This window comes from Tachypleus tridentatus, chromosome 1 (genome assembly GCF_004210375.1).
Source record: "Tachypleus tridentatus isolate NWPU-2018 chromosome 1, ASM421037v1, whole genome shotgun sequence".
Taxonomy (NCBI): domain Eukaryota; kingdom Metazoa; phylum Arthropoda; class Merostomata; order Xiphosura; family Limulidae; genus Tachypleus; species Tachypleus tridentatus.
Window position 1 is genome coordinate 66045976 of NC_134825.1, and position 25053 is coordinate 66071028.

A 25053-nucleotide genomic window follows, 5' to 3' on the forward strand; every position below is an offset into this window, starting at 1 on the left:
AGTGAGTTTTTTCTGGTGGAAGTACGCGATAATGTGTAGAATATAAACTAAGATTATTGACATATTCTGTGGAAAATATAAATTTAATTCAAAATGATAAAAGTTTTAGGTTGTCTCCAATACCATAATGTCATGACGATGTATTTAATTATCCTCTAAAACACACAACGTAATATTTGAGGTGTTAAAAAATACTGTTGTAAACTGGTATTGATTATAAATGTTCTACACAATAGTGATTTTCAAACAATCAAAGAAAACAAATGGAAATGTTAAATTTTGAAGAAAAATTTGGGAGAAATATTACTTTTTTTAATTCAATTATGCTTAAAATAAAAGACGAGACACAGATATTTCGCAAAGAAACAAACTTATATGGAGCATATAAATTTGACACGGAAGAAGATGCAACCTCAGACGTTTATACACAATGTTTTTTTGTTTGTTTTGACTTCTTACAGTCTGCTGCTCTGTGATCTTACAGCAAAGTTACATCGGGCTATCTGCTGAGTCCACCAAGGGGAATCGAGCCCCTGATTTTAGTATTGTAAGTCCAAAGACTTACCACTGTACTAGCGGGAGTTGTGGTATGTCTGTTAAATGAAAACAAAATATTAAGTAACTTTAACCAACAGTATGGGTATTCTGACCAAGAAATAGCTGTGGAACGTGTCTCAGATTCTTTAAGACTTTCCAGAATTCCACATCACCTTACAAGCCCAGTTAACAGAAGAGGGAAATCAAAGTTTCTAACTTTTCCCTTTCGATACATAAGTGTCTTCCCAAATAACCTTTGAGACAAGCTCGATGAACTATCTAATAAATTGGCTAATTGTGCTAATAGACTTTTCAGGGTGTAAGCTAATTTTTAAGGTAAGGTGATTATCACCTGTCCCTGATTTCTAGGTGAGAAATATCCCACGGTAAAAAATGTCCCTCATATTTGAAAAAAAATAACACTCTCAAGAAACCCTTACATATAAATTCATATATATATATATATAGTACTTATCAGCATTGTTATTGTAACTAATATCTCTTTAGGTATAACATTGTCATATGGCAACAATGGTACAGCTGTTCTGATCAAGAACAAACTCTTAAAGCAAATAATCTACTAGTAATACAACTTCTCCAATATTTTCCCCATCTGAAAGTATGGTGAGCATAAGCATCATTTTTTGAAGTGTTATCGGATTTAATTTATAAAAACATGGAAAGGTTACCGAAGCCCAAGGATAGGAGTATTCTGTTGGTCTAGAATTCATAACTGAGTAGGAAAACCTGTGCTACAATTTTGAAAAATTATGTGAGCATCTTTTCACATTCTAATTCATAAACAGGCTTAGGCTATGGTATTTGCATATTGTACTCGTTTTAAGTAATTTAATTTCACCTTTTAAATAAAATGTGAAAATTTTCAGTACGTATTTTTATCATTACATTATTTAAATTAGTGCTTAGTGCAAGGTGTCTTTTATACCTCCTGATAGGAGAAAACGCGTTGCTCACTTATACAACACGGAAGAAAAGTAAAGAAGGAAAGACACTCTTTAAAATGAAATACAAGAAAAAGTGTTACCAGTGTATCTAAGAGTGTGCCTACCCGCTTGTTAGTGACTGGAATAACAAACACTGATCATGGTACACACATAGACGGTCTTATTGAGCAAACTGGGCAATTATCCGGGGCCACACACATGGAATGGCCCCCTATGCTATGCCTTTTCATATATCTCTAAATTTTCTTATCATTATGGAGCCCCATTTACCGTCTCTGAGTATAGGTACTCTTAAAGTACCTTTACTTTAAGTAGGTACGCTTAAAGTTATCTTTTGAACTAACCTATAGTTTACTTTCGTTTTCTGCGTTTGCGAAGAATTTACTTTCTAATATTTTATTTACGTTGGCCCTCGGGCCTGGCATGGCCTAGCGCGTTAAGGTGTGCGCTTCGTAATCTGAGGGTCGCGGGTTCGCGCCAAAACATGCTCGCCCTCCCAGCCTTGGGAGCGTTATAATGTGACGGTCAATCCCACTATTCGTTAGTAAAAGAGTAGCCCAAGAGTTGGCGGTGGGTGGTGATGACTAGCTGCCTTCCCTCTAGTCTTACACTGCTAAATTAGGGACGGCTAGCACAGATAGCCCTCGAGTAGCTTTGTGCGAAATTTCAAAAACAACAACAACAACTTTGGCCCTCTAATGGCACTGCGGAATTACAACTTGTTTACTTTGTTAGGCAAATTCATTGTTCGTTGGTGTATACGTACGTGCTCAGCGTTTTTGTGTAAATACACGAGTGTTTGTTTTATCTTCATCTCTGCCCCATTCAACTGTGTAAGATACAGACCTAAAGCCAAAATGTGACATTTGAGGATGCAAGAAAACATTTTTATAACATATCTTATTGTTCTCAAAAAAGTAATAATTTTTTTATCAAATACAGTATTTTTCTATCAGGTGGAGACGGAGTGACTGTTAGTTTAACACAAAGCTACGTGTTAGTTTACTTGCGCTGTGTTCGCAACAATCGTCAGACTCATAATTTTAGCATTATTAGTTCTTAAGCTTACTGCTGAGATACCAGAGAACCTAGAATTAATTAATATACACATATTTTCTTCTAATATTTGAAGTATTTTCGCTATATCGTCTTTTTAATTGTTCGATATAGAAGACTGTTTAGTGTAAGAGTTATTATTTATTTGAGTTTAATGATTATTTAGTTTTCACAACGAAAGAGTTAAAATTTGATTTTGTTAAAGGAAATAGTTACGATAAACTTTGTTACGTAAATCAGTAAGGGTTGTACGTTGTGTGTATAGTTCAGTTGTAATAAACTGACGTCACGTTAATCGAATTTACAGTATTTTTCTCGTTGCCTTAAGTGAGTATTATTAAAATGTGGAATTTAGTTGCTTGTAGAAACTTCGAGTCCTCAATTAGGAAATACATGTTTATAAGCGATCAAGTGAGCGCAAGCCAAGAACAAATTCAGTCAGAAGAAGCATGTATTATGAGTAGTTAACCACAACGGGCGATTATTTAAAGTGAAGTTTCACAGTTCGACAGAGATAAGTAGAATAATTTTTCTTGTCAAAGAATGTTCTAAAGTAAATGAGCCCGTCTATGTGAGCTTTGACGAAAAGGTGATAATTATTTGAAGTTAAGGATACAACTAAAGTAACCCACGAAGTAACTTAAATGAATTATTGACTGATACTATTATGATAAGAGCAGAGAAAAAAATCATCTTGTCATTTGGATTTTAAAGTAATTGAATCAATCTGAGTGGATTTTTTTGACAAGAAAAGAAAATTTAGTTTTGGATAAAACTGTGATATTCTATTGCATAAAGAAGTTTTGTACGTGTGTTTTACTTGTTTTTAATGTTATTTTAAAACAAGTGGATTGTGTGCCGTCCATATACTGTTCGAATTTATCGCCAAAAAGTTACAGACACTTGCTGTAGAATGATACTCAACCCACTCATATACTAGAACTCTGATGTTTTGCGAGTCAGCCAGCAACTTACAAATGTGTCTTAAACAACAAGAGAGAGAGAGAAGAGCGGCAACAGAAGAGAGAGGAGGAGAGACAGAGAAGAGAGAAAGACACATTGAAAGAAGAACAGGAAATAGTGCGAGAATAAGAGCATAAAGTGATATTGCAGAGTTCACCCAACAGAAAGCTGACGTCTGTCTCAGCCCACCTCTTACAAGAAAAGGTCTACAAGTGAATATAAGTATGATGCCAGAAGATGTCATAGACTATGGCAAATTAAAAGTGGTCTTGCTGAAAAGATATAAACTTACAGAAAAAGTCTTCAGTCGGAAATTCAGAGAAATAAAACCAAACAAGGGATAAACTGCATTTCAACACAGCACAATTACAGCAGTTCTCCACGAAATGGACTGAATTGACCAAGTATGAAAATAGTTTTGAGAGAGTAGATCTACTGATACATGAACAGTTCATAAGCACGTGCTTAAATGACCTATCACTGTTATTGAAGGAGAGAGTATCAAAAGACGTGAAAGAGATGATCAAGCTGGCAGAGCAGTGTATGGAACCCCATGAAAGGAATATAACTAGAAACTCCAAGAATACCTAGTTAAAATCGAAACCAGTGGTGAGTGACGAGAAGCAGGAGTTTATCAAAGATGACAGAAAATTAATAGACAGACAGAAAGGAGAAGAAAGATTATGTTTGTTATAAAGTGGGACACATCGCACAAAAGTGCAAATACATCACCAGTAAGCAACAACAGAAACCTCAACATAAAGCAGCTAGAGCAATCTACAAAAGTAATGCTAGTAATAAACATGAAAAATGACTGGCACCTTGGATGTTACTCTCAGAAGAAACAGAATCAAGAAAACATGTCAGCTTCACCACAAAAATAAATATCACTTCCATGATTGAAAAGTGTATGACTAATGGTATGCTGAAGTTAGCAAATGGATAAACAGTGCCAGTTGTGATTGGAGTATGTAATAAATATTGATAAATGCCAACAAATCACAACATGCCAATGGACAAAGGCTATGTCAGTGACAAGAAAGTAAAAGTTCTACGAGACACTGAATGTAGCAGTGAGAACCATTTTAGTATCTGATAACCAGATGGCAGGTATGGTGCATCTGTGGGTGCTAATTGATGGGACAGCGAGAAGGTTTCCAATAATAAAGGTGGATACTCCATATTATGTAGGAGACCTTAACACCATGTGCATCAAGGCATCAATATACGACTTGATGATTGGAAACATACCAGGTACAAAGCAATTGGAGGAATTAGACAGAAAGAAGAAAAATTAGGCATCTGCAATCACTATAAGAGCTCAAGGAAAGAAGATATAGCAAGACGTGAAGCCTTTGCAAGTATAAAAGAGTGACATTCTGAATGACGGTCTACGGGAACAGAAAAGTATAAAATAAAAACTCTTTTCTGCAAAATATTTGGGGAAATGCCCAATGGAAAATCAAACACAATATAAAATGGAAAGTGAATACAAAACAGAGGACCAGAAAGAAATATTGAACCGACCTAATCAAAGCAGTTTTACTGGTAGAGCTAAACACATCAAGACAGTAAGAAGCACTTATATAACAAGGAGGTAAAGAATCTACATTTTGAGGTCGGACGGAAGACAGGAAATGGTCAACAGAATGCACAATAAAGTGAAAGTGGATGGGACAAGCAAGGTCTAACGTGCCAATTTGTTGAAGAGATACTTCGAGAAAGTAAAAGACCTTATGCAAAGATGACAATGGCGGGTGTGGCTATCATAGAAGCAGAATGTCAAGGCAATGACCTCATTATAGAAGATAAAATCCTACTAGATGCAAGATCACTGGGTAGAGATGAGACATACAAGGGCATCAACTTAAGTGAAGCAATATACAAGCAGAAACCCTGGGGACAGTCAAACAAAGAGAAAACGATAACAAAAAACTACACTTGTACAAACGCACAATCCAAATAATCCAGATATTTACAAGATAATCCAAGCATCAAAGGAAATACTCCACGGATCAGAAAAAGAAAGTCTACAAAATGGTGAAAAGCCAGAGCCAAGCCCCTAATTTAAAAAGAATTCTTACAAATTTGGAGTTTAAGCAGCAAACCAAGGAACACGGGGCCAAACGATGCGGTCACCCACGTTACAAAACATGTGAACTCATTCAGGAAAGCAAAGACTTAAAATTCAGAAGTCCAGGAGGAACTTTTCATATCAACACAGAGATGGACTGTACATCAAAAAATCTAATATATTGTGTAAAATGTGCAGGTTGTGGGTTGAATTATATTGGGCAGACCGGTGACCAATTAAAGAACAGAATGGCTATCCACAGACAACAGATAAATCACCCAGAATTGCGACAAATCGGCCTGAGTAAACATTTAGACCAATGTGCGGAAAAAGAAACACCCGAAATTCAGTGTAGTACCATTCTATAATATTGGGAAAGACTGTGAGCAAACCAGAAAAACTATGGAGAAACATTTTATCCATAAATATAAGCTGGAATTAAATGAAATTTCTCTAAAATAGTGGTATGAATAATTTTATGAAAACTTTACAAATCACGTGATTCTGATGACGTTCTCATCAACAATCGAATATAGTAACGTTTTATTTTTACCCGCCATTTTATATTGCAGTGTGATCAGTGACGCTTGAAACGCGTGACTGCAAATAAACGACCTTAATATCGTCTTGTGACGCTTTAATTTATATATCAAGTTCGTGATTAGTTCATTTTTACTTTTTGTGTATATATATATATATATATATATATATACACAATTATATATATATAATATAATTATATATAAATATATAAACTGATTTATATATCACTGAAATTTGCAAAATACGTCAGCTTTTTCTCTTTCTCTCTTGTTTTTGTTTGTTGTGGTTAGAAACTGTAACCGATCGTGAGTAAACATAATGAAGTACCTTCTACAGAAATGAATAAGGCCCTCTCGGGCACAGTGGTAGACTGCTTCTTATCAAATCTAATTAGATTAACTTGCCACGTACAAACAACATGAATGAGCTAAAGAAGTACATACTGATTCTGAATCAACAGAGCTACACAAATGTAAATGGATTGATCCACACCATTGTGTGGAGTTTTATGAACAATTCATAATGCAGGAATAACTGGCTGAACATTCTGCTGTTTTCAACAGGCGAGGCGCTATTTTACATCAACAGCAAAATGCATTGTTGTTGGACCATTTCCATCGTTTGAATGCAACTGACGAAGGTCATCTTGGAATTTTGCATAAATATGTTGGCATGCAAATCGTGGATTTTTTTAAAAAATACAGATTGTATATGCAGTTTAAGCAAGATACTGGGCCACCCTACAACGCATTTGATCATTTGGATACTGGACAATACACGGATGTCGCTTTTACTAACAAATGGATAAGACACTGTGGGTCGTGAGATTAACAAACATTCCCTCTTCATCTTATATTATTACTCTTTTTTCCTGGGGATACATTCAAACATTTAGTTTGCCACATGTTCAAATATATTAGGTCTAAAACAAAGTTACAAAAAGCATGATCATTCGTAATATTATCAACGCCATGTAAGCAACAAACTGAACAAGTGACATTATGTTATGGTATCAATAGCCCACATTTCAAATAAATACAAGAATTTATGAAAATCATTGTTGTGAGTGAATTTTGCATCACCCTGTACATACAAAACTTTCAATTATTACTTTGATCCAAAAAAGTTACATCGTGCACTGTTGTAACTGCAATGGTAAAATTGCTCAAACAAATGATACCATTGAAATCATTTATCTATGAACCGCAAAATTGGTTACGTATAATAAAACACTGTTTTCACCAGAACGATTTATTTATGTACTGCAACACTGGTCAGTTATAGCTGTGCTAGATGACAATAAAATTAACACAAAGCCAGCAACTGACGTCCATAAGTAAAACTCAGAGTGTTGAATATATAATAAAAAATAAATAAACCATTGTCTTTGAGAAATACTTGGTTTGCAAAGAATAGGTAAGGTTTCTTATTTTTGTCGTTGTTTTCATGGCAACTACTAAACAAGCCGTTTCGCTGCTTCGTTTAAATGTGCAGAATGACTCATGTTTCAATCTCGAAATTCACCAGTAAAGTCGATGATGGAGATAGAGGTTTGATGAGGATTCTGTGTTTGGTTTGTTTTGAATTTCGCGCAAAGCTACTCGAGGGCTATCTGCACTAACCGTCCCTAATTTTGCAGTCTAAGACTAGAGAGAAGGCAGCTAGTCATCACCACCCATCACCAATTCTCGGGCTACTCTTTTACCAATGAATAGTAGGATTGACCATAACATTGTATCGCCCCCGCGGTTGAAAGGGCAAGCATGTTTGGTATGATGTGGATTCGAACCCGCAACGTTCAGACTACGAGTTGAGTGCCTTAACCACCTGGCCATGACAGGCCCTTTACTGTTGAAAATTAATTTCATTTTACTTTATGAGGGATACATCTAAACACGTGAAAGTAAACATTTTAAATCTAAATCTTGGAAATATAATATTATCATGTTAATGGATTGAAAATCAATTTTACCTAAGTATGCAGTCTTGGTTTGCTTTGTAAGCACACCACTTGTCATTGATAACAAAAAATTAAGTTTTCTTACAATGATTATTTAAGGACAGTAAGACTGGTAATATATAATAAAATAGTATGGAATAAGAGATTCACTAGAAATAACTGTTTATTTAGTTGTAATATTAAGTTCAGTTGACAGAGTTGTACTTTCAAGATGGAAAACACAGTTTATGAGTAAGTTTCACCTACTTAAGAGCAGTTTATGAGACTTATTAACAGCTTTTATACACAACAGAAATAAAAACTGAACTTAGAATACAATATTGTTAACCAGATTTGAATGTTGAGTACTTTTTATTTATTAACAGTGAATGTAAGAAATAAAAAAATCAAAAGTTTATTATATTAAAACATTACTCTTATCCATTAAAACAATGTGTTTTAAATTTTTTTTATCTAAAGTTGGTTCTAATGTTTTAATAAAGTTACTTGACAAACAAAAAGTTCTTACCATAATATACTAGATATTTAAAGAGTAACAACCATGAAATAAAACAATTGCATTTCATCTACACTTATCTTGTCTTTTAGTTAATTTGTCATTTACTTTCTTATACTGGTGTAACATTTAACAAAAAAATAGCTGGAAAGTTTAAGCCTCTGAAAACTTTAGGGGTAACATAGTTTAAAGAACTGCTAATTTTACTCTTCTGTAACTTATATAGGATACACTTTTATTCAGATATATTGTGGCAATATTTTGAAATTTTTCATGCAGGTGTTGTGCATGTAGTTGTGCAACACCCTCATTAACATGATGTACAGATGATGTTTCGTCTTCCACATTAGACAAATGTTACAAACTACAATAGTTTTACAGGATATATGCTTGCTTAACACTGTTTCTGTGTATTTCCAGAAAGTGAGGTAATACTCATTCCAAGGGGTATCCTACAGCAGAAAATTAGTGACAGTTAACTCAATTTACATGATTAACATCCTCAAATATGGTTATTTGGAATGATCAGTAATGTAGGTAATTTCAAACTCTTGGGATATTCCACTAGAACCCTTGTATTTCATTATTCTTACTTTTAGAAGCCTTTTTTATGCCTCAAAAACCAGTTTTGGAAATAATAAATAGAGAAATAAGTCAGCAAATACAATTCACAAACTATTATAAATAAAAATACTATTTTTGTTACACTTTTTTTTTTTCTTCTTCTGTCTGCATTATTTCCTTCTCTAAATAACATTCCTGGAATCTGTTAGATAGGAAGGTTAATGATAATTACTGCAAGCTAGAACAGAAAAAAACACAATTGCATGAAACACTCCCTGGCATGTCACCAATAATTGGGCACCATAGTTTAGACACAACTCTTACCATAAAGATCATCCATTACTATTAATCACCCAGAGTTAGCTGGCTTAAGTACCATACTTTTTTAGTAATATAACAGGCAACTGTCCAATGGTTACATGTGTTTGTTTTTTTTTAATTGAGAATGGGATAAAACTCACTTAAAAGACAAAAACTTAATTAGTTAAATAAGTCAAATATTAACTTTGACAAAGCAGGGTATTCAGTTAGGGATTTAATAACAACAGAAATAAAAAGGTGAACATTATCTATGTCTTTTATACAAGACATTTAGTCAAAGTTAAAATAAAATTACAAAAAATAAAACAGACATCAAATTTGCAGAAAATATTGGACACACAAAAATACTTGGTCAGCTAAAATAAAAAGTAGAAACCATTTAATTTAAAATATATATATATCCATTTTATTTAATGTATTTGCAAGTTATATTAGGCCTCTAAAAACTAAACTTGGCTTTCTATTATGGTAGGCTACTATTAAATCAATTAAGTTAATATTTATGGTAATTTGTGATGTAGTTAATTTATCACTGGTGCACCATCACAGTGAAAACACGTCAATCTGCTTTAGGCATATCTTATAGCCCATAATTAATTCTTTAAAAAGAACTATATGCACACTTAAATCAGAATTTACTAGTGATGAGCTGACTATTTCTGTAATATTCATAAAATACATATTATAAAAAAACTTTAGGATTAAACATACCTAATATATTATGAAAGGCACAATAATATTCCCCATACATACTTGGGATAGGTATGAAAATGACCAATACACATTAAAATGTATCTTTTGAAATATTTTGAAAAAGATGCCTTTTACATTCTTTAAAAAAAATCCTTTTATGCATTCCTTATTTTAAAAGATTAAAAACAAACAACAACAACAAAGGTAGGATGTATATTGCTCTTTACACATTCTCATTTTCTTATTTATTTTTGTTGTAAATTTATACAGTGGATCAGTCTTGGTTCAGTTTCTCAATTTCATCAACATCTTCAGCATCCAGTTTTAAAATATTTCTCCCTAAAAGAAAAAAATAAATTCTCTGTAAACTTTATCTCTAGCTGTAAAGTAAAGTATGACATACCTAGTCCTAGCAATAACTTTACAACAGACACAAACCTGCAATCTAAACAAGCCATACCATGCAATTTCTACATTTTATAAACTCATCAGCCAAAGCTTTTAAGATAAAAAAATAAATATAAGATAGTATACACTTACTTTCTTGTTATTACTCAAATCTAGCATTCTGTACCCTACTAAACATTTAGAAGTTTTAAGAGCTCACCAAAGTGATCTTCTATTTGCTTCAATAAGGCAAGTGTTCGTGGTCCATCAACCATGTTAATGGCAAGTCCAACCTTTCCAAAACGTCCTGTCCGACCAATTCTGTGCAGATACGTCTCACAGTCAGCCCTTCCTGCCTGGTCAATAGGGAGGTCAAAGTTGACCACTACAGTTACCTGGTCTATATCAATTCCTGTGTCATAAAAAATAAAAAGCTAAGTACAAAAATGGCTGGTGTTTTTTTTTTAGAAAATTGCAAAGTTTATACATGGATGTTGCGAGTTTAGGTATTCTAAAGACTTCTTGGTGATACCAGTGTTGTGAAAGAGTACAAAAGTAACGTCAACATACCTACTATATAACACTAGTTTGTAACATATGGGGAAATTATCCAACCTATGACAAAGTCAAGTTTAAAGCCTTGATAATGACAGGCTTAAGCTTACTCTCAAGTGTGAGGAAATGCTTCAATTCATTTTCCTTTGCTCAAGAGATATCTAAATTACTTAATGCAGACTAATTCATTATAGCCAGATTTGATATTTAGTCTTTATTCACCAACATTCCACTTGAGGAAAGAACTAAAATAATTAATAAACAGTTATTCCCCACCAAAAATCCTTTGCACTATAACTTTAACCAACAAAAATTTGAACAGCTTCTTAAACTTGCCCTAAAAACAATCATTTCATTTTTAATGGTCATCTTTATGACCAGATAGATGAAGTGGTGATGGAATCACCTCTAGATCTGACCTTAGCAAATATTTTTCTGTTATTATGAACATCAATGGCTGGATAACTGCTCCTTTTATTACAAATCAGTGTTACATAGCTGATAACACTCTTCTTCTGTCTCACAATACTAATCCCATTCACAAGTTTTTGAAATACCTAAAATCACAATATCCACATATAAACTTTACATGTGAGATAGAAAAATACAATTAATTAGTTTTTTTGGATGTTCAAATAAACAATCTCTTTGCCACAGCTATTTACTGCAAGAAAACATTTACTGGCTTATACACTCATTTTGACAATTTCATACAAGACTTCTTCAACCATAACCCTATTCTTAACAGGGTGTATAACATCTGTCATGATGATTTCTATCTTCATTCAGAAATTTCAAAAATTCAAAACATACTGCAAAGTAATGGCTATCCCCTTAATTTCTTACACTCTATCACACAAAAATTTTTAATAAATAAAATAGAACCTATCAAAAAGTCACACACTATCTCAAAATATCCACTAGTTCTTATCCCTCCTTTCATTGGCAAAGTTTTGAACTCAAACATCAAATTAAAAAAATAATCAAACATATTACATCAAGTTATGGTTAGTATTTACATCAACATTTAAAATTAAAAATATATTTAAAACCAAAGACATTCCACACACTCTTGTGTTCATAGGTCATACATAAATTAATTTGTAGTAGCTGTAAAGCTAACTATTATGGTAAAATTACACATTACCTGCAGATGCATGCACATGAGAATTTCAGTAAGAAGCAGATATAAACTAAATAATCGACCTAAGTCTTGTATCAAATTGCACAGTGAGAATGACAAATATCCCATACATCTAGAAAACTTTTAAAATGTTGATTCTGAAAGCACAATGACAATCTTTATTAAAGAAACCTTTCCATTTTCAATGATCACCTAACAGTAATTAATAACAAGTCCTTCTTGTTGTCCTTAGTGTAATCAATTCTGGATTCTCAGTTTCTATTTAATATTAAATACTATTTTAAAGATACAGTATTTATATATTTACATTTAAACCTTTCTTTATAAATAGATTCTATCAATGTTATTTATTGAACACATGTATTGCCACACATTTCATCATACATACAATTACACTGTTACCTTTGAAATCTGTTCATTCTAAACTTCCACCTGAATACAAAACCTTGCTCAATCCTAATGTTGTTTTTTTCATAATTCAAATATTATGAGCTATATTTGTTTTTGAAATCTTAATGCCAATGATGTAATTTAAGAAAATCTCAAAATGTCTATCTTAATGACGCTTTTAATATTTATTATAAAACATTGTTTATATATTTGTTTTTGAAATCTTAATGCCAATGATGTAATTTAAGAAAATCTCAAAATGTCTATCTTAATGACGCTTTTAATATTTATTATAAAACATTGTTTATATATTTGTTTTTGAAATCTTAATGCCAATGATGTAATTTAAGAAAATCTCAAAATGTCTATCTTAATGACGCTTTTAATATTTATTATAAAACATTGTTTTCCACATAATACATAATATGTTTAACTTGTCCTATACTACAAAAGACAAAAATTATGGTGGTGCAAATACTTTTTGCAAAGCATATTTCTTTTTGTAAAATATATTTCAGTTTTGATCACCTTTAAAATGTTTATCCAAGGTATTCTAATGACTACCAACAACCTGTTTTTGTTCATCTGTCAGATATTTAGTTTTCACATTTTTGAAATTTAAATTATCCATTCTCACAAGAACACCAGATTTTACCTTCCATGAGAGTTCTTCATCCTGCATGAATATAAGCATTGTTTATACACCTTCTAGTTTGTTCAACGACTTGGGTTAAACTATGTCATTTTATCAAAACAAAATGGAAACTTTTTGATTTCTCATTAAAAAATTCCTGAAGCAGAAACATATTGAACAAAATTTAGTTTTTAAATTTGCTTCATCAGGTTTTTCTTTCTCCCTCAAAAAGTTTTCTACATGCCAATTTATTCAAAAATCTGGAAAGAACAATCTGCTTTTATTATGTCTATCTTCTTTCATTAACTCTGCTGAGCTCAGAAAAGTTGTCTACTATCATTTCTGCTATCTCATTTAGTTCTCTATGTGTTTTTTAAGAGCAATTTAGAACAGGAGGATGGATCTCAGAATGACAACTACTGAACTAGTATATAATCTTCACAATGAATTCCTTTCTATGGACCATATTGTTCATTTTAACAAATCAAGTGTTACTACACCACGTCTGAAAACAGAATTGACTCTTTTCACCATTGTCTTCAATGCCTACCACCTTAGATTTAAATTTACTAAACAAAATGGGAACACTGCCTCTAGTACCTCCAGAAAACCCCCAACTTGGCAAGTGTTATGTTTAAAAGCTTTAGATATGTAATATGAGGAACAAAGCTTTTTATTACCCAAACATAACACATTTTTTTCTATGTCAGTTTTGTCTGTACTGCAATCAATGAGGAAGATTTAATTAACCATATCAGATATATCATAAATGTTAATGATATACTGATAATGCATAAATATTAAACTTAAATATATATCATCAAAAGAATAAATCCAATGACAACTGATATAAATTTTTAAATTTACATAAACTGAAAAAATATCAACCAACATACAAGTTTTCACAGCTATAATATTCATATAAGGCCCATCATCTGTTCATAAAGCTGTACTATTTCTTTTGATTTAGTTATTAAAGTTACTTATAGATTTAGCAGTATTACAATTTTAACGAATATGCAGTGAACAAAGATAAGTTTGTTTTTTTATAACATACGTGAAATTTGTTTTGCATTTGTTTTAAGAAGTATAAACCACATTTTTAGTCTTTTAAAACTAAGAACATATCGTACTAATGATAACGCTTTTCTGATAAAAATGTCCAAATCCTCTCAGTTTCTTATTAACTATAGGCATTACATAATTCCAACAAGATTATTAAAGATATTAAAGAAGCTAACATCAGAATGTTGAGAACTAAAAATGTCACATAATTTGCTGCACATGTCACAGTCAGCATTGTGTTCATTTTAATGAAGTTGTTACAGTTTAAACATTAGAATGTGGAGAACTAAGAATGTCACATAATTTGCTGCATGTTACAGTCAGCATTGTGTTAATTTTAATGAAGTTGTTACAGTTTAAACATTAGAATGTGGAGAACTAAAAAATGTCACATAATTTGCTGCACAGTCAGCATTGTGTTCATTTTAATGAAGTTGTTATAGTTTACTTGAATAGAATGAAAATAATTTATTTTAATCAGCTTAACCTCAAACTTCAGATATCTGTTACTTGGATTCTAAAAAGTAAGTTTATGCCAAGAACAGAAGGAAAACAGAAAGAGAAAACAAAAAAGAAAAAAATTCCAAAATTTCTGAATTCTAACAAATATCCTTTAGAGTAATATCCAGTTGATTCAAAAGTATTGATTTCCAAATAAAATACACTGATGTACTGATAAATGTTTGATATATTGATCTGCAGTTTGATCTTGGCACACATTTACATTATAATTGAAAACGTTATTAGAATTTAAAATTACATACAAGTATGTCTATTTACATTACACTTTAACAGTTGAACATTTCTTGCTTCATTATTCATATACAATTATTTTCCCTTTAATAAACAATCTAGCATTTCTGTTTAATATTTCCAACTACTACAAATTCTAAAATGTAAAATATCAAATTTGAAACAGAATACACAGGCATTTAAGATTCAATATAATTTTACCTCTAGCACAAACATTGGTAGTAATGAGGACTTTCTCTTTTCCATCTCTGAACCTATTCAAGACAGCTAATCTTTGATCAACCTGCAAGTCTCCTGAAAGTAAAGCTACAGCATGTCCTTCTTTGGTAAGTTTTTCTGACAACCAGGATGCTGTTTTTCTTGTCTATTAAATACATACAAGTCTGAAAGGTCATGTGGGGTAGAATACAAACACTTTTATAACTATTGTTACAGAAAGTATCTCCTACATGTTGAAAGAAATACAAATAACTGATGTAAGCTATATAAAATATCATATTTTGTATCAAGATATAACAAAGTATAGGTATTTACGTCATATTAATGACCATATAATTGGCAATGAAGTACAAATTAATCTTACCAATGTACAAGTTATTACTCTTACTTTTGTGAATCTAAGTGGACATGTAGTTATATTACATTTATTCACAGTTCTCTTCTTTATCTTTCTTGTTTTTAATGCATACAAGTTTTAAGGTGTGTAAAGTACCTATAAATAATATAACTATGATTTTATCACATATACTAGACTGATAAACCTTATTTTTCCTCCTCTCTTGTTCCAAAACTTTTGCAAAAGAAGATAATTTTGAAGTCTGCTTCATTCTGTTTTGATAGTTTATTTGTTTAAATTTCATAGTAGGTTAACTAACACGAGTCCATTTAATACAAAATAAGTATCTCTTTAAAAAAAATCTTTTAGCAGAATATCTTTTCATTAAGGCTTAAATTTAAAAAAAAGAATTCCATTGATAATGAAAGAATGAACGGGGAACATAGCTAAGCATAATAAGACTTCCAAAATTATTAAAACTGTGAATCTTGTAGCACTTACCGGAATATTATGTTGGTTACTTTTTAATATATATATTCACAAAGACACTTGAATAACTCATTCCAATTTAAAGAAAGCAGCATGGAAAAGCGTATATTGTGTATTGTAAAGAATATTAAAATAACTTAAAAGAATATTTTTAGCATAATAATTGTCTCATTTCCAAAAACTTCTGATCAAAATTAACAGCATCCATTTTGAGGTCCTTATCAATGAGGATTTTTCATGGTTTACTATCCCAGCAGCTGGGAACTCCAGAGTAGAAAGAGTCTCGCATGCTGCACTCAAAGAGGAGGGGGTTGTATAGGGGAAACCAGAGAATGTGCCTAGATCCTCAGGGAGAGAGCTGAAAAAAGGAAACTGGAAAGAGCATACACACACCTGCTGTCAGAAGGGCAAATACATGATAGATGGTAAGGGTAAGGAGAAAGGCTCCAAGTAGAGCTCCCAGTTTATGAATATACAATAAGAGTAACCATCAAGAGGAAAAGTATGACAGAACACTGAGTGGTCTGGACAAGAATGCCCACTTAGAACAAAAGTAACACCAAAAAGAAAACTGAAGAAAAAGATATGGGATAAAAGGAGTATTGTCTGTGTGCGACTTGTGAAGGAGTAATGTTTGAAAACTAAACATTACCATAGTATAGTAAGTTAAGAAAGAATATACAATGATGAAATATTAGCTTCTACAAGTACATGTTGTAACAGATTTATTATTATGTAATTAGTTTACTATCTATGTTTGTTTCAGTCTAATATATATTCAGAAATGTATCTAACTTATATGGTTAAGTGTACTGCAAAAGTCATGTCTGTTCTCTAAATTTGTAGAAGATTCTTGAGCATAAGAAACAACAATGTATATATCTAAATAATTACCAGTAACACTGGGCCAATTGAACTTTTCAGAACCTCACCTTAAAATTTATAAGTTATAACACAAGGAAAGACAGTTTCAATATTGGTGATTTACTACAGTGGGTATATATACAGTTGGAAGTTATAATTGTGCAAATGTTTATTAATGGGAAAATACAGATATCTGATCAGGAATATTTACAAATTTCAAACATTATAAACATCAGTGAATTAACTTCAGACGTTAGTATTTCTATTAGGACATTAGGTAAATTTACTGGGGAAAAAACAAACAAACTTGAGAGTCAAGAAGCCAACTTTCTTCTCGTCAAGAGAAGTGTAGCTGTGTATCAACATAGAATTAATTCATTCATCGTGAACAGTCAATAAAATATTCAGTTCCATACTAAATAAAAGACACGGTATTGTTTATAAAACTTTTGTATATAAATTATTATGTGTAATAACCATTATTATAAATTGTATTGTTGTTTGTATATTAAAATATATTTCTGTTAAGAAAGAAAATTGTATCAATCTTGTTGGCAAAACACTTGATACATATTAACATTCAATTAACTCCTAAATTCATATTTCTGGTCATTTGAAATAATAATACATTAACATAACAAATCAGAGACTTGTCCTGAGATAAATTATAATAATGTAACAATGTTAAGGAATAATGAAAGAGAACTAAATGTAAACATTTTAGTATACACGATAAAAAGAAACCAGACTGAAGCATCATCCACTGTGTGTAAGGAACTATGAGTTAACAATATATTCTGCGTTATATGTGAGGAAGTAACAAACTAGAAGTAAACATTAATATTTAATTGATTCCTGAAGCAAATGCCAGGTATTGCACTAACAGGGAAGAAGAAAAAAAACTACAGATAAAAGGCATATGTAAGGTGGGAAATGTCAAGAACTATTCAGTAGGTAGAAAACTACTGGGTGGAAATGTCACTCCATTTTGACCTCCTCAACTTCACCTTCAAAATCTGTGAAGGGAAATGTGTTGAAAAGGTGGAAGAGGAGGAAGGCAGCAACATGGATCCCACCACGTTAGATGATGTTACGTTACTGTTTGTTTTACAGTAATTGCTTGTCACAATGTAACAAGTAAAGAACTCTCTACCTTCTTGGAAACTGTGATTAAACCTGTATTTAGATCAGGGAAAAATAATTCACATTAACCCTTTTGCCATGGGTATCCTATACTGTGCATGACACAAGGTTTTAGTTTTGTTTTATTAAACTACTTTTTCTTTATATTATACTAATTAGTATAGCACAAAATCTTAGCTAATAATCCATATTCTAATAGTATACAAGTTTAAAGTTCTTAATTTTATAAGGTAATATTTACGTTAATCCCGAACTTCCCCTTGTGCGACACATTTCTTCTAGGTGTCTTGTCTCTATTTTTTCACCCCCCTTAGAAATTATGAAATTAAATGTAAATTACCCACTATAAAATTGTCATTGTTCAAACAAACCATAATCTTTATAGATTTCAATTTTGTTTGGTTACAGACCTATAAAATAGAAAATAAGACCCTTCTGTCACCTCCACATGTCAAAGGATTTGTTAAAAGTTCCCTTTTGTATTTAATTATATATTACCTGTAACTAATAGAAAGTCAGGGTTTTCATCTATTAAATGATGTATACTATAATGTTGTGTTCTAAACACAGAATAGTAAACTTCACTTCAGGAATGACGATAGCTTGAATTAATTTGTAATGAATCTTGTGGCATAGTTAGAAAGCTAGAAGAATTGCGATTGTTAGAGAAAATTGTCTGCTTTTTGCATGTTATTAGTGTGCTTTTTGGTGCATTACTTAGTTAAATAAAAATTATTTAATGCATTACTACCATTATTATAAAAAAATTAGGCTTAAGTGTCATTGATAATCAACAGCAAAAAAAACTTGGGTAAGTTCTTTATTCCTTGTTTTTCATGTTAATTCTTTATAAGCAAAATAAATAATAATAATATAATAAAATTATTTCATGAGGCATGCATGCAAGTAGCTCATTGGGTAATGTAATTCAAAAGTGTAAAATAAGCTGCACATTATCAAAGTGATTTACAACTTATAATAACACAAATAGTAGTAAGACACAGTTCAAAGGGCAATAAAACAATAAAATTTAATTATAAATAGATGCATACTGTTAGGAGCTTAAAGTTACTTAGGATAAACTAAGTAGTTTCATTTTCCCTTTGAATTAACTCTAGAAAGACAAGGAAAATAATTTAGATTTCTTTAATTTTTTTGTTTTGGTGGTTATGAGGTCAGTCAAATTGACCAACCTTTTATAGAGTTAAAGAAAATAAGAGACAAAAATACATGTTTTACTGAAAACAAATACTTGAAATATATTTAAGAGGTTTTAAAGATTACATAAATGAAATTTGAGAGTTTTGAGATGAAGAAAAGAATCTTTAATCTTAAAATGAAAATAACTTTGTACATGAAATACTCAAAACAAATACTCGATATATTTAAGGAGAAATTTCTTAGTTTATTAAAAATGTTTCACTAAAAATGATTTTTTATATGTAAAAAGTTTATAATATTTACTAAAAGACTTCAAAATTTTGTGAAGATATATACAAAATATTAAAAGATAGTGGTATCAAATCTATAAGGGCTTTACATGACTACAAAAAGGTCATGTGGTTAGTTAAATTGACCAAGCGTGTGTGGAGAGAGTCAATCTGTGAATTCAGTAATGTTGTTGAAGTATTTACTCTCTTCTGTGCAGTCTGTAATTACTTCAGAATTTGGCAGTACATAAAAAACCTAACCCAGAAGTAGGGAGGTCACATGGGAAATATGAGAAATGGCAAGTATCTATCAGAAATACATTTTTACTGTAGAAAAATGTTTACTTCTGATACATTTTATCTCCTCTCAGAAATAGCTAGAATCCCAAACCGAGTTAGTGGATGATCCAGTGGGAAAATTATCCCTCCTTTATAAAGTGCCCACAGGAAGACCATTGGATGTTCAAAGCAACAGAAGGCAACCCACCTGTGGGAGACCACCACTTTTGAGCTAGCTATACACTCTTTGACCAGGTAAAAATGTGTCACAATAATAGCAGAATCAAAGAAATAATTTATGGAATCAAGAGACATTTGTGTAGAGTGGTTAGGGCATGTTGACCGTAAAGGGGAAATTTATCTCATCCAACACCAACTGAGATGTGAGAGGGATATCCACCCCATGGTAAGAAGATGGACCTCAACCTTTTACCTAAGATGCAGGAACTGGTAGTGAAGATGAGCCTCCATACCAAGAACCTACATCATCATGTGTGCAGATTTAAGGGATGGTAGGAAGGTGAACAGCAAGGTAAAGCTCATCTCCAGCCCAGCACTAGGAGGAATTGGGTATTTATTGTCCAGTCCATATTAGGAGGATGATATCAAGCCATACACATGTGGAGGAAGAAAACATGGAAAACCTAAGATGTCAGAAGCTGCAAAAGGCCAGTCTCCCACCCAAAGACTGGACAAAAGTACCATGTGAAGGCAGAGTGTGGAAATGGAAAGAAGCATACTGTACTGGGGATGATGTAAAAGAATGGGTGAAAGAGGGAGCAGCAAAGAAGGCAACACTATTAACTATTGCAGTAGTAGAAATTCTGATGGTGTCATAAAACTGGAAGCCACTAAAAACTAGTATACGGAGTGATTTGGATGATGGAAGTGATCCAAAAAAGCAGACAGATGGGAGGGCAGGCATACATGTAGAAGCCCATCCAACTTGGAGCATTTACTGCCATAGTAAAAAAATGTGTAACAAGAAACCAAAACCATGGGAGCTGGGAATTCAAATGTGAGGAAAAGTTATGCAGCTCTGGAACACCCTACTAGGAACCAAACTACTGAAGTATCAATGGGTCCAGTGACAACTCTATGGGGAGAATCTTGTCAGGACAAGGTAAGCAATCCAAGTCAGGGCAACTGACATATTACAAGCCACCAAATGAATATGATAGCTTTGGGCCCAATATAGAAGGCCCAGTGTCTGAAAACAAAGATTTCATGACTGAGTGATCATTTGCCAGGATACTTACAAGACCAAAGTCAAGTTATTGGAATAAACCAACACTGATTAGTCCTGTAGAGCCAGAAGGAAGTGAATCAATGTCTGATGAACTGCAAGGAGCCTCAAGAGATTTATAATCTCAGATACAGTCCACCAGCCTAAGAACTAATGGGCATCTAGGTAGGTATCTCAACTGGAAAGAGATATCTATAAAGAGATGACATTATGGATTAGGAGGAGAAAGAGAAAACCCCCAGTGGTGCTGTTTTGACCCAATCACCAGGCAAAGAGAGTTTGTAAGGAAGAAGAGGAATATCCAATGGATACTAAACAAGACTCCATTGGTTCATTAAAGACCACTAAAGGCAACAGGGATGAGGGCTTCCACAGGAGTCTGCATTCCCAAAAGAAACAGGATCTCTTACATAGTAGTAAAATAAGAGCAAAATAGGTTGAAAACTAGTAGCTCAATAGCCTACAAACAAAAAAGAGAAGGTTGGGCATGACTGTGGAGCAATACCCTAAGATGAAGGAGATACTGTATGGGGGTGAGGAAAGACTTCTTTATCCCCAACAACCAAACAATCTAAGCAGCTTCTTGTAGGAGAAACTGGGTATGAAGAGCAGGAAGCTAGAAGTATCCAGTTATCCATGTAATGGTTGAAACAAAGGTTCTGGAAATGAATAAAAAGGATAAAAACATTGATCACTCAACAAAAACACAGGGAACCGAGGCAAGCCTTAACAGAAGAGCTCAGAACTGAAAAACACAACCTCTATGAATAAAATGAAGGTAATATCAGGATGTGAGGGGAAGAAAAGAAAGTGAAGGAATGCCTCTGAAACAGCTACTGTCATCTCTCATAGACCAGGAATAAAAACCCATTGAAGGAACAAGTATGACTCCATTATGAAATGAGGTAACATTAAGAGCCAAGGATTGATAACAGGGCACCAGTCCCAGTCTTCTGGGGATAAGGAACAGATGGGAAAAAAATGTGGATAAGAGGAATCTCCCATTCGATGGCACCTTGTAAAATTATGCTGTCATGGTAAAAAACAGGAAAACTGAGGCTGAGAGAAGGTACCTGAAATACTGTGGTATGAACCCCAAAATGGACAAGTGAGTCAAAATGCTGTGAGTATAAACAGGCAAATGCAGAACAGTAATATGCCAAATCATGGTCTTCCCAAAGTCAGCATACTGATCTCTGAATAAAATGGTCTCTAAAATGTCTTGCATGAACCCCAATATCTGATAAGGAAGTTGGCCCATTTGCATGACACTGAGAAGGGCAGGTGCAGGAATCACAGGTAATGGAAAAGAAGGATAAAAGAAACATACCTGAATTATTAAGTTGACAAAGGGAAAAGGAAGTCTGGGTATCTCCCCAAAAATGAAATTTGAGAGTGAAGCACAGCATGAGGAGGAGCTAGGCTTTTAAAATTCTCATCCTCTAGTAGTAGAGGATAATTGTTTGATGACTCAGAAGACTAGATAAAGATAGCCAACTCCACTTGAACAGAGTTATTACTTTCTCAGTAAGAAAAATACTGATGCCAAAAATTAAAAAATAAAACATTGAAAATTAAAAAAAGGGTTTGAAAACATGGGAAAAAATATGTTTGGAATTATAATAAAAACATGAACAAGTAATGAGCTAATAAATGTGAATCTGAAAAAAGAAAAACAGTAGGAAAGTATGAGCAAAAACATGTTCTATAAGTAAGACTGACAATCAAGAAGAAATTATGGTTTGCACAGAAGAGACAGCAATAATTATGACAGGAGTTGTGTTTCACTCCTATAACTGGAGAGTTGCTGGATGATCATTTGCATGGTAGCAAAAATTTGCACCTATATGTGACAAAATAAATCAAGCTATATGATACATCTGCCAGTTAAAGGTTTTTACTTATACTTTTTAATGGTATAAATATATACTGTGCTATTATTGTTGTTGTACCAAGGTTTCTTCTACAGTAGGTATCTGTCACCTGTTTGTGGTTAATTGGAAAGATGAATGAAGAGCCTTCCTTTCAGTTGTTTTCAAAACATACATACATATTTAGAACTAGTTAAATGTATGTACAACACATTATTTACACTATGTATATCATAAGCATATCACAAACTCCATATAATTCTTTACTTCTTGCCAAAAGTTAATTTCAGCCTATTCAATTTCATTAGAATTTCAGGTAACAAGCCAAACAATTTTTCTCTGCTATCATCAAACTACCTGAAGATAATTCACTTACATTTTGTAAGTCACCAAAGATGTATCCTATAATTTTAAACTCATATGCCCTTTTTTTCTCTCTTTGTATTTTCAGTAATTATGAGTCTATTTGTCAAAGTCCACTGAGGCTAGTTCAGTTACTTTAGAAATCTCCTTGATGAAATAAACTATTCTTTTTATCTCTTTCAACACTGTTAGTATATCTGCAACATATATCAATCGGTACACCTGCATTAATCATTAGGCCTTTCTTTGTCTGAATGTCTGTTTTATGTGACTTCATTTCTCACCTACTCTGTCTGTATGTTGTTTCTGCTTGTCTCACACTATTTTTGCATTTATTACTTAATCATCTGCCTGCCTTCTAGAAATCTCTATATTCTCTGCAACAGTATATTGCATACAACATTCGATAGTCTTAACATCAATGAATTACAAACACAACTTCAAACAAGCATCTCTTTTATTATAAAATAAAACACACTAAACAATAAAAAAAATATTAACTCACAAAATATATTACTTAATACTATCTACATTAAACAATCTTTTATATCATGACATTGAGAAAAGTTATTTGTGAAGGAAGGTAAAATATCATATTGGAATTTCAGAATGTTAACTTAAACAAAATTATTAGAGTGACTACTAGTAATCCAAATACTCACATGACAGAAAACAATTGCTTGCCCAATCGAAATTACTCCATAGATGTTAGACAGAGCAGCAAACTTTTCATCCATGTTTTTGCAGACAACATAGAACTGTTTGATGTTGTCTAAACTTTCCTCCTCCTTTCGTAGTCTGATGACAACAGGATTAGAAACAATTATTTCAGCAAAGTCCATCACTTCCTGGTCATAAGTGGCTGAGAATAGCATCATCTGGCAATCCTTAGAAAGCTGTCTATATTAGAGCAAAAAATTCAAATTTAAAAAAATAAATAAATAATGGTTTTATGGCTAAATTAGAATAGTATTTCAAACTTGAAGATTTATCAAAACTATATCTTGAACTCTAGTTCTTGTTGTTTACTGAACATTTAGATAACCATATTAATTAACTGCTTAAATTATCTTCATAAAATATGTTTGTATGTTGAATAGAGTAATAAAAAAGAATAAATTAACATTAAATAAATCATTTTAAAAATAAAATTGATTCAAAAGTAAGTATAACATACACATTCCCCAATAAATACAGTAACAAAATTATTTCACCATTTACACAAAACAAACTTGTCTTCCATATTCACACCATTAAAACAAAAAGAAACATCTTACTAATTACACAATAGTATTAACACATTCTCTGCAAAGGTGTTAATGTATCAATCATTTCTATTTGTCAGATGTTACTAACCAGTTAACAAGTCAATCAGTAAAGATGGTCTATGTATAAATGTACAGAGAAATAGTCCCTTAGCACCAAACATGATTATGTGTGCTGCCTTTTTATGAATAACAGAAAACATTTTTCACAAAAGTTTAATGTTACATGACTTTAGATTTCTCAGTGGTTTGTTTTAGTTACAAGATTTCAGTTTTACACAAACATTTTACTCTAAGTAAAATTTCAAGCATTTTACAAGAATCTGATCCAGAGTAATGTGAGGAAGATGATTTAGATAAAGGCAGTAATTATGATGCTAACAATAGTGAGTCTGATGACAAAAAAATTGGATGAGCTTGTGCAGATCAGATATATGTTCAAGTTAA

At 32.3% G+C, this 25053-nt stretch overlaps 1 protein-coding gene across 1 annotated transcript in view; it reads right to left on the reverse strand.

The window, feature by feature from the left end:
• Positions 1 to 8243: 8243 nt before the first annotated feature.
• Positions 8244 to 25053, reverse strand: part of LOC143250818 (DEAD-box helicase Dbp80-like) — a 45672-nt gene continuing 28862 nt past the window's right edge. Inside the window, exons 8-11 of the mRNA XM_076501869.1 lie at positions 24004 to 24241; positions 15302 to 15464; positions 10780 to 10971; positions 8244 to 10511 (exon numbers count right to left, since the gene is read on the reverse strand). Of these exons, the coding sequence (XP_076357984.1) occupies positions 10447 to 10511; positions 10780 to 10971; positions 15302 to 15464; positions 24004 to 24241 (658 nt within the window). The 3' untranslated portion in view covers positions 8244 to 10446. The remainder of the gene's footprint in view (positions 10512 to 10779; positions 10972 to 15301; positions 15465 to 24003; positions 24242 to 25053) is intronic.